This window comes from Rhagoletis zephyria, unplaced genomic scaffold, assembly GCF_001687245.7.
Source record: "Rhagoletis zephyria isolate East Lansing unplaced genomic scaffold, Rhagoletis_zephyria_1.1 Rzeph_scaffold_17694, whole genome shotgun sequence".
Classification (NCBI taxonomy): Eukaryota; Metazoa; Arthropoda; class Insecta; order Diptera; family Tephritidae; genus Rhagoletis; species Rhagoletis zephyria.
In genome coordinates, this window is record NW_016174755.1 from 1 (window position 1) to 10,647 (window position 10,647).

General features: G+C 31.4%; 1 protein-coding gene across 1 annotated transcript; it reads left to right on the forward strand.

The window, feature by feature from the left end:
• Window positions 1–1,160: 1,160 nt before the first annotated feature.
• On the forward strand, window positions 1,161–6,902 carry LOC108379917 (sodium- and chloride-dependent glycine transporter 1; the record flags this gene model as incomplete). Its single annotated transcript, XM_017636281.1, has 6 exons — window positions 1,161–1,307; window positions 1,393–1,735; window positions 1,823–1,980; window positions 2,086–2,214; window positions 5,901–6,107; window positions 6,197–6,902. Coding segments are annotated over 6 exons (1,257 nt in total), but the record flags the coding sequence as incomplete, so codon positions are not given.
• Window positions 6,903–10,647: the final 3,745 nt, after the last annotated feature.

Sequence of the window (10,647 nt, forward strand, 5' to 3'; positions counted from 1 at the left end):
TTTTTTTTTGCTACGGTCTTGTACTTTTTTTCCATACAAAGTATGCTCGAGAAACTTTCTTATATGGAAAAGTTTAAGTTAGTTAGTTACTTAAAAAAATCGGACAAAAAACACTGAGATATAGAATCTCCCTACGTTCCTTACCCTAACAGACCTAGATATTATTTGTATTTGTATTTATTTGACGTTTTTTATCTTCTTCTTCTAATATGCACTACAACTACTTGAAGATTTGAGCATAGGACAGAAAAGTTCGTAGACGGCCTTTGTAAAGTTTCGCCACTTGTTCAACTCAAGTGCAACAAGTCATTCTATATTTCTTTTCTCACTTGTTTTCGGTGTGATCCCTGGGTGCAGAAATGGAGGTTTTTTCGCCAGAGCACCATCGTATGACATGTCTAAGTCAGTGCAGTCATTGATTCTTAATTGATATTCCTCAGCCTACCGAAAATGGCCATATATTTTCGTGGATTAGTAAACCCGAAAGCTCCTAAATTGATTGATCTTTGCTCGATATCCTCCTCCTTTCTGTTGAGAAGGCTCTGGTTACCATTTTCATGACTAATACCATTACAACTACCTTTACCAAAAGTATTACCATAACTATAATTTTATTTATTTTTATTAGCCGACTTCAAAAAAGGAACAGGTTATTAATTTGTCGGAATATTTTTTTATGTATCCTACCGCCTAACTTTGGACCACTTTAACCGATTCCTATAATTTTTTTTTAAGGAAAGGTGGTACCTCAGAGGTGATCTCATACTAATTTGATTTAGAGCCGATTATTTGATCATAAAGAAATTAACGGTAATCTTAAATTTTTATATGAGAATTGAGCTCGGTTTTCCTTTTTGCTTAAAAATTACTTGTTTTTATTATTCTTTCAAAACTACGCTTATTTTTAAGGCAGAAAAACAACTAAAAAATTTATTATTAAACTTCTTTAACAAAACTGAATATTGTCCGAAAAAACAGGAGTATGTCGGTTTACTCCTCATTATTTTCGGTCTCTAGTTTGGGAACAAACTGCTTCATGTTTTTCATTCGTTAATTTTCAACTACCTCTATGTCAGGTCACACCGAAGAATATCCTCGTTTGCACTTCCTTAATTTATTTTAAATACAATTTTTTTACAAGCATATGAAATTTAAAATAGTTTTTTTTTATCTCTCTACCCCACAGCTACATCATTCGCTCCGACGATGACTCAGTATCCGAGTATGCGATAGCCTGGCCGGTGCTGTGCGGTGTAGTGGGTGTTTGGTTACTCACGCTGGGCATACTTCTAAAGCGCGTTTCATTTGTGTGTAAACTTTTCAAGATACTCATACATAATTCTACAAAAAACTTAAGGCAATACATATTTTAATTTCTTCCGTTCTTTGCAGATCGGCAAATTTTTTCGTTGCATTTGCGTCATCATGTTCGCCATTTCCTTGGCAATATTCGTACATCTCATCATCTACATTAAACTCGACTGGGACACTTTCGTGGGCTATTTTAAACCAGCACTGCAAAGCAGCTTTAGCGGCGTTCTGGGTGGTTTACGCACAGCGATTTTCATGTCAACCTGGTTGCTGGGACCCGGTTGGGGTAACGTGCTCACGCTCGCCAGCCACAACCGCTTTCAACGCGACTCTGAGAAGCTGACCTACTGGGTGAGCGGAACACACATGCTGTTGGCGTTCATGGGTATGATTTGTGGGCGGATCGCTTTCGATCACTTCGAAGGTACATACATAATGCGCGATAAAATATTTAGCATAATGAAAACAGCAAATATTAATAATGCCAATCGTTATTACCATCTTCCGGCAGATCACGTTGGCTTCCTGCACTTCCACTTCGATGAGGAGCATTATATGCAATTTCTTTATCTTTGTTTTGCATACCTCTTTGGCAGTTTTACAAGTTTGCCAAATTTCTGGTGTTTTCTATTCTTCGCCATGATTTTTCTCGCCGAACTAAGTGCAATTGTGAGTGCTGCTATGCATCATTGCAAGGCGCATGCAATGTCATATTTAGCGTTAATTTATCAATTTAAGTGACTTTTGTAATTGCAATTTCTTTTGTTTTCCCAGATAATTCAAATGATGTCCGTTCTAACCGCTTTATTTGATGAGTACGAACAATTGCGAACAAAGAAATCACGCATTACAATCGCTCTGGCGCTGTTGATGCTGACTGTATCAATTTATTTTTGTACCAAGGTAAGTGTGTGTATGTATGCATGCGTTGACATAAAAATGTGCGCGTGCGTGTGTTTAAATGACTGATTAATTTAGAATAATCTATTGAAAATAATTACTTGTTTGCGAACAATTAAAATTGTCGCTGTAGAGGCTGAAGATACAAGTAAATACAATTTGAAGGCGACAGAAAGTGTCACACTAAAGATTTATGACTTCGCTTTTATTTCGCTATTCTAAAACCTCATTATGAGTGGATTTTTGAGACTAGTATATATCAGCGCGGGGCTTAGATATAGGTTAGATTAAGGTGATGTCCCCAAGAAGGCCTCAGTTAGACGTTATGTAAATTGTCCATTGCATTACCACATTGTAGAATTCCTGAACGATAACGTCAGGTAACCCGTGTGAGGTTAAGAGATGAGATGATTTGCTCTTGTCCAGCTAGACCCTGCGGAGGTTGGACTCCATAACGATGTATAGTAGCACCGCGTGTGTTCCTGAAGGTCAATGTCCACTGAGTCAGCTGCAGATGGTCCCTTGCTCGACTGCGTTCAACAACCGGCCAGAAAGGCTAAGCGCCCGCTTAGCCGAATGTAAGCTCTTCAATTCAGGAGCAGTCCGCCAGATGCCTTCCCTGTCCGAGATGATGATGAGATCGAGCGTATTTTACCTAGCCAATTCATCAGGTTTGCAATATTCGGTGATGTCACCATGTCTTGGTACACAAATTACCTTGATTAGGAGACACTAGGAGACAATTGAGGAAGACGTCAGACATTATCCGACCAATTTTAAACGTACCATGAGCGATCCTGGCGCGCTGTTTGCAGCTTGGCTATCAGAGTATATATTCGCACTTCTAACTAATCGGCAAAACACTGATACGCAATCAATTGGCTACCTCATTTATAGCAGCCAACACGGCCTACACTACATAAATTCCGCAGCCTGAATAAAAGATTTGCTAAGGGATCCTGAACACATGTAATGGACCTATACTCCAGAGGCTGATATTCACCCTTTGGAGGGATATGTGTTCAAAAGGAGCCGCTTCGGACCAGCCCCGGAGCGCTCCGATCCATTTCTTCTGGTAAGAAGTCAAAGCTTTTAAGAAATGCCAAGTTCTTGCAAGACGGTTGAAAGAAGAAACCAGAGATTTTTAGCCTAATGGCGGAGCGAACTATGGCAACTTTACCAGCATATCAACAGGTGTGACACTGAGCAAAGCGTTAAGCGCTATTCCAACAAAGCCATCCTTTCCACCCACTCTATCTTCTAAACAAGATTACATTTTTCTATAGAATTTCAAAAAACAATGATCCTATATAACATAAGGATATTTTAAACCTTGTTTACCTTGTTTGTTAACCGTCGTTTTTCAAAGAGTGACAAGGACTCCGTATTTATTAAAAGGGCCGCCCGCGAGTGTCTTTTCTGCTCCAGCCGCACTACCTTCCAGTTGTGAGCAAGTAACTCGGGATTAATGAGCCTTATAATCTTGAGCTCCCTCTCAGCTTCGAATGGTTTGGCTGGTATCTATGCTTTTACTCTGGGCTTGGATGGGATATCCTTGAAGTCCACAGCCCGCAACATCGAGCCGGGGTAGACCTATCCCAGTCTGGCAATCGCCTTTTTGTATAGGTCCGCAAACCTCTAATCGTACCATACGATGACCTTAACGTCGCCCTGAAAACAACCAACATCCCGGAAAATTGAAGGCATCTTAACTTACTTCCAATAGGCTCTCAGTGCCAGTTCGTCGCCCGGGTTTTCATCCAGTATACCCAGGAGGATCCAGTTTTCTGCAGCCTCTGCAATATTGTGTCTTGCGTTCTATTCCTTTTCGGCTTGTTCTCGATCGATCTGTTGCGCTTTTCTGCGGCCTGTGGCTTTCCGATCACCGGCAGCTGACTGTCGAGCACTATCTTCATTGCCCGCGGATTTATTCGACGTAATAGGGCAGCGCTCTTCTATACAGATCCTGTGTCAATGCGGATTTCTTCAACATCCTCATGGCAGCTCTCCGATGGCTGCACTCTGGCCTGTCGTCAGATCTTTTGAAGGCAGCAGGTGTAGGGTGCGGAGGGCCCCCAAGTAGTAGTAGGGGGTAGTAGCGGGGCTCTGCATAGCAGAAAACTTTTTATTAAATAAAAAAACGGTCTCGAGCTCAATAAAAATTATTGAATATAATTGTTATAAGGCCATAAAATAATAAAAACAACTTTGATTTTAAGACAATGAAGTCTAAAATTTTAAGAAATTTAAAATAAAAAAGAGAATTATAATAATTAAAAAAAAAAATAAAAGAAACGAGTTTAATAAAACAAAAAGACATTTAATTAGAAAGCGAAAAAACAAGATAAGTCCCTAAAAATTAAAAAAAAGAGAAAAAATATTTTGATTTCAAACGAAATTTCCAGGATAAACAGAAAACTGGATTAAAATAATAAAAAGAAAAATAATTATTATAAAAAACAGAATAAATTTAAAAAAGTGTTTTCCTTTTTAAATCCACAACGTAAAAAGATTAAAAAAAAGTACTATAAAAAGAACAATAAATAAATTAAATAAAAAAAATACAAATAAATAAAATAAATTCCTGAAAATTTAACGAAATTTAAAAAAATATATATTTAATTAGAAAAATATTAAAACAAATACAGTTTCTAAAAATCTATGAAATCAAAAATATTTTTTTTTTAAACAATAAGATCTAAGAAAAAAAAATGAAATGGGAACAAAGAAGAGATAATAAAATAAGTTCATAAAGATTAAATTTAATTTTGAAAAATATGTTTCATTCTAAAACAATGTAATCTCGAAATAAATGTTTTTCTTTTTAATGCCACATTTAAAATATAAAAAGAAAAAAAATATAAAAACAATATAAATAAAAAAATTCCTAAAAGGTTTATAAAATTTAAAAAATATATATTTATTCAAAAAAAATTCAGATAAATAAAGTTTTTAAAAATATATGAAATTAGAAATATATTTTTCTTTTTAAATCAATAAGATCTAAAAATAAAAAATGAAAAAAAATAAAACAAAAAACAAGAAAAAAAAATAAGTTTATAAAATTAAATTAAACTAAAGAAGATATTTTTCGAAAAAAGAAATATAAAAAAATTAAATTAAATTCAATTAAAAAAAGAAAATAAAGCTAAAAATTTGATGAAATTCTAAATATATATATTTTTTTAACAATTGTAAAGCAACTAAAATTAAAGGAAAATAATACATAAAACTAGTTTCTAAAAATTTAATTAAATTTAAAAATATACATTTTTCTTTTTAAAACAATATCTATACATATAATAAAATTGTAAGAGGTCGCTGTCTATACATTATTGATATGAAAGAAAAATTATTATGGGATTGGGGGCGTTAGAATTTTTGTCGTCTGTCTATATGTCTGTACGTTAATACGCGCATCACTCGAAAACGAATGCATAAAATTTATATAAGAAAGTAGTGCCACGAAAGTTGCAAGGGAACATTTTCTTGTAAGACTTTCGTGCCAGAATAAATAAAAAAAAAGTCAAACTATCAAACTATCTTAGACAGAATTGCCGTTTTAGCCATCACAAGATCCTCAAACGGCAAGTGATATAATTAGCCTCTAACTAATTGTAAATAATTTCAATATTTTATGAAACGCAAAAAAAAAACCTTTTATACAATTGCTCTCTTTACTTTTTCAGAAGGGCTTCGCACACCTGGATCTACTGCCCAACATTGTCATTCTATCGCACTTGATTATCTCATTCGTTTTACTACTGATGACCACTTGGATTTACGGACGTGAACGCTTTCAATGCGATCTGCAATTTATGTTGGGCAAAACGATTTCGAGTTTTAAAATATTTTTAATACGATTTCTAACGCCAGCATTTTTTATGCTAAGCATTGTGAGTAAAAAAAAAAATAAAAACTTCTGAAAATAAATTTGTTTAACCATTGCCTGCAATAAATTGTGTACATATTCTTTCGCACACAGATTCAGACACTTTACTTTCTGGAGCGGGACAACTCACCAACTGCACTTGTCATTGTCAGTCAATGTGTGATCTATGCCATAGCACCTGCCTATATGATTTATAAAATTTGCCAAACTACTGGCACATTGCGTAATAGACTGAAACAATGCTTTGCACCGCACGACTGGCATCCTGTCGATGCTGATAATCGACGATTTTACGAAGAGATTATGGGCGTATCGGAATTGCTGGTAATGGAGGGCGGCGAAGAGCACTATGCTGTGAATGCTTAAAAATTGTACATGCAAGCATAAATACGTTTATAGTATGTTTTATTATCAATAGGTGTGGTAACCCTGCTGTAGTATTAGACTGGTTTAGAACTAGTGCTAAAGTAATGCAAAAAAAAATTGTTCCCAATTTACTGCAGGGAAACTACATTTATGTGAAATAAAACAACGATCATACATTTGTGTATATGTATGTCTGTATTTGCTTGTATGCAATTGCTTAGATGTGAATTATAGTAATAATATATGTATGTTAATTACGAATATACAAAATACATATGTATGTCTGTATGTAGTTTTTTTTTGGTTTAAGTGCGAATATAGAATTTATAGTAATGTGCGTAGTTTTTTAAGCTGCCTTTTTTATAAGAGATTATGAGTCAATTTATATACATACATACACGATTATATTGTATTGAAGTGATATACCAGCTAAGAATACTCGATTATACTAATGCATGCATGTGTGTAGATTATGAAAAAAAAAATACAATAATGTATTTATAGTAATTACGTAAAATAATTATGTATTTAAATATAATGTGTATGTTTTTTCAATGTCAAATGGGCTGAAATAGATTAAAAACAAAAATGCTGAGAAAAGTGTACAACAGAATTTTTCATTTCCATATGTATATAACCAGTTTGTTGGAGCTGCTGCATTGCAATTTCGCTTAAAATATTTTGTTATGAAAATTATTTAAGAACTTTCAGCTATAAATTGGCATCAACCAGAACTAACCATACAGTTGTAAAACATACGGTATAAAAGCCAAACAATTTACATCAGCCGTATATACATAGGGCAATTCTGGCAACTATCTTTCAACTCGCCACAGTCTTTCGAAAGGCAAAAATCTCCCGTAAGGCAATGGTCAATTCGGGCAACTATCTTGAGATCTCTTTACTGTCTTTCGAATGACTAATTTAAAGATCTGCTAAGAGCAAAGCAAAAAAAACTTATATATGGGCGATTCCACCATCACGGGTTGGACATTTGTACAAAAAAAATTTTGTTTCTTGTTTAAATTTAAGTATAAAGTACTCAACAATTCTACAGTTTGATTAAGCTACACCTAATTGGCTTTTATTTATATGAGTGATTACAAAATACGAAAAAATTCCTGCTTAATTTTATATGGAAAAAATCTGATCTGTGACAAAAAAAAGAACCTGCTTTTTGGAGCTGATATATTTTACGGAAACTCTGCGAATTTATTTCACTTTTCTGTGCGAACTTGATGTCTTACAATAAAACAAAGAACCTGGAGCACAAACGAAGCAAAAACATGGCATTATTATACGAAAAATCCGAAATTCCTCTGTCACGGGTGGGACAACGTTTGTCACGGGTAGGACACGTACGAATTTTTATATGAAAGGGAGCTTTTAGTGTGGTCCATATATAAATATTAGTTATTAAAAAATATAAGAAGCCAAGTACGGGTTAAATTCACTCACGTTTTATCTTAGGATGGTGCCTTTTATATAGAAAAATATGCTTAGCACCGTAGGAAAAAAACCTACTTAAATTTAATGGACTATAAAACTGCATACCTAAAAATTCTGAACAAAAAGTTTGAAATTTTTTGGTGTAGTTGTTAAATTTTGTTGAATTTTTATAATTTTTTTAAGAAGTTTGAAATGTAGAGTTATGCAGTTCTGGTTAGGTAATGTGCTTGACTTTTATAAAAAAAAAANTTTTACGGAAACTCTGCGAATTTATTTCACTTTTCTGTGCGAACTTGATGTCTTACAATAAAACAAAGAACCTGGAGCACAAACGAAGCAAAAACATGGCATTATTATACGAAAAATCCGAAATTCCTCTGTCACGGGTGGGACAACGTTTGTCACGGGTAGGACACGTACGAATTTTTATATGAAAGGGAGCTTTTAGTGTGGTCCATATATAAATATTAGTTATTAAAAAATATAAGAAGCCAAGTACGGGTTAAATTCACTCACGTTTTATCTTAGGATGGTGCCTTTTATATAGAAAAATATGCTTAGCACCGTAGGAAAAAAACCTACTTAAATTTAATGGACTATAAAACTGCATACCTAAAAATTCTGAACAAAAAGTTTGAAATTTTTTGGTGTAGTTGTTAAATTTTGTTGAATTTTTATAATTTTTTTAAGAAGTTTGAAATGTAGAGTTATGCAGTTCTGGTTAGGTAATGTGCTTGACTTTTATAAAAAAAAAACTATAAATATTAGATTAACAAAATAAAAACCAAAACTGGACAAAATGTAACTTAACTTAATCAGCTGACCACAAGAGTGTATTGATAATGGACGAGTCTGCGCAAAGAATAAAGCTTATCAGCCCTCTCAATCTACCTCTGACAACTGTCCCGCGCATAGCTGTCACGGGTGGGACATGCTTCCCTATTGAATTATTCTTATCTAACTACATGGAAACGACAATTCAATTGTGGTAAATATTTGTAATGAATTTCTAACATTATGTCTACAAACACGAAACACAACCTCAACTTCTGTAATTAAATATAATAACATTTAGCTTTTTTTTGTCACGGGTGGGACAAGACCAATACTGCTCAATAATAACTCATGATATAGATAAATCAGTCCCACAATTTAATATATAACACAATTGTATTAAAAGCAGATGAGTTCTGCTATATATTTTTCTTACCAAACACTTAAATTATGCATCGCAAATTATTTGACAGTGCATTCAACACAACCTACTTTAAACTCAATCAAAAAATTTACTAGATTTCTAAACGTAAACAAAGGTAATACAAATGCATTTAAAGCTTTAATTTGTTATTTTTTGGTTGGTACAAGATTTTTACATACATATGTTTGTTAGTTTTATAAAGAAAATAATTTTCGCACTGAGATCCACTTTCCCATGGCACCTCCCATATGTAAATTTAAATACAAAAATTTTAATAAAGCAAAAATAAATAAAATAAAATCTAAAAAAATGTTAGAAAAATAAAAAAAAATTAAGTTATAAAAGAAGAAAATAGTACCTAAAAGCTAAATAAATAGAAATATTTTTATTATTAAAACTAAATCAGAAAAGTAAAGAAAAATTAATTGAAAAAGATAAAAACAAATTAAATAAAAAAATAAAAAATAAGTTTCTGAGATTTAAATAAATTAAAAAATATTTAGGATTTTTTAAACTACAAAATCTAAAAATTAAAAGAAAATCAAACTAAAACCCATTAAATTTAAAAAAAGAAAAGATTAGTTTCTAAAAATTAAATTAAATTAAAAAAATATTATTATTTTTAAAACAATAACATCTAAACATTAAAAGTAAAATAAGTTGAGAAAAAATTAGAATAAAAATAATAGAAAAAATCAATAAAATATATTTCTAAAAATTAAATACAACTAAAATATATATATAATTTTTTAACTATAAACATTTAAATTTATTAATTGAATAAAAAATAACATTTTAGAAAAGAAAACAAATTTAATATGAAAAAATTTATAAAATAAATTTCCAAAAATTAAATAAAACTAAAAAATATACACACGTCTATTTTTCTTTTTAATATAATAAAAACTAAGAATTTAAAGAAAGTTAACTCAAAAAAGAAAAAAAAACATTTAATTTAAAAGAGAAAAAGGGTCCTAAAAATTAAACAAAATGAAGAAAATATTATTCTTTTTAACACAATAACATCTCAGTAAAGGAAAACTAAATTGAGAAAAAAATTCAATGAAAAATGAAAAAACAAAAATCATAAAATAAATTCTAAAAGTTAAATAAAACTTAGAACATATATATTTTTTCTTTTTAAAAGAAGAAAAATTAAAAATTAAAAATAAAATTAAGAAAACATTTATTTTAAAAAAGAAAAACAAATAAGATCCAAAAATTAAATGAAATTAAAAAATATTATTCTGTTTAAACAATAACATACAAACATTAAAAGAAAAGTAAAGTGGGAGAAAATAATTAAAAATTAAAACAATCTATATAACAAGTTTTAAAAATTAAATAAAATGTTAAATCAAAATGGTTTTAGAATCAATAAAAAATAAAAGATAAACCAAGCAAAATAATTTAAATTAATAAAAAAAAACGAACTCCCTGCTCAAAATTCGCATTCGGATCTCTCGAATGGCTCGTTTATTTTATTATATTGTATTATATTATATTATATTATATTATATTATATTATATT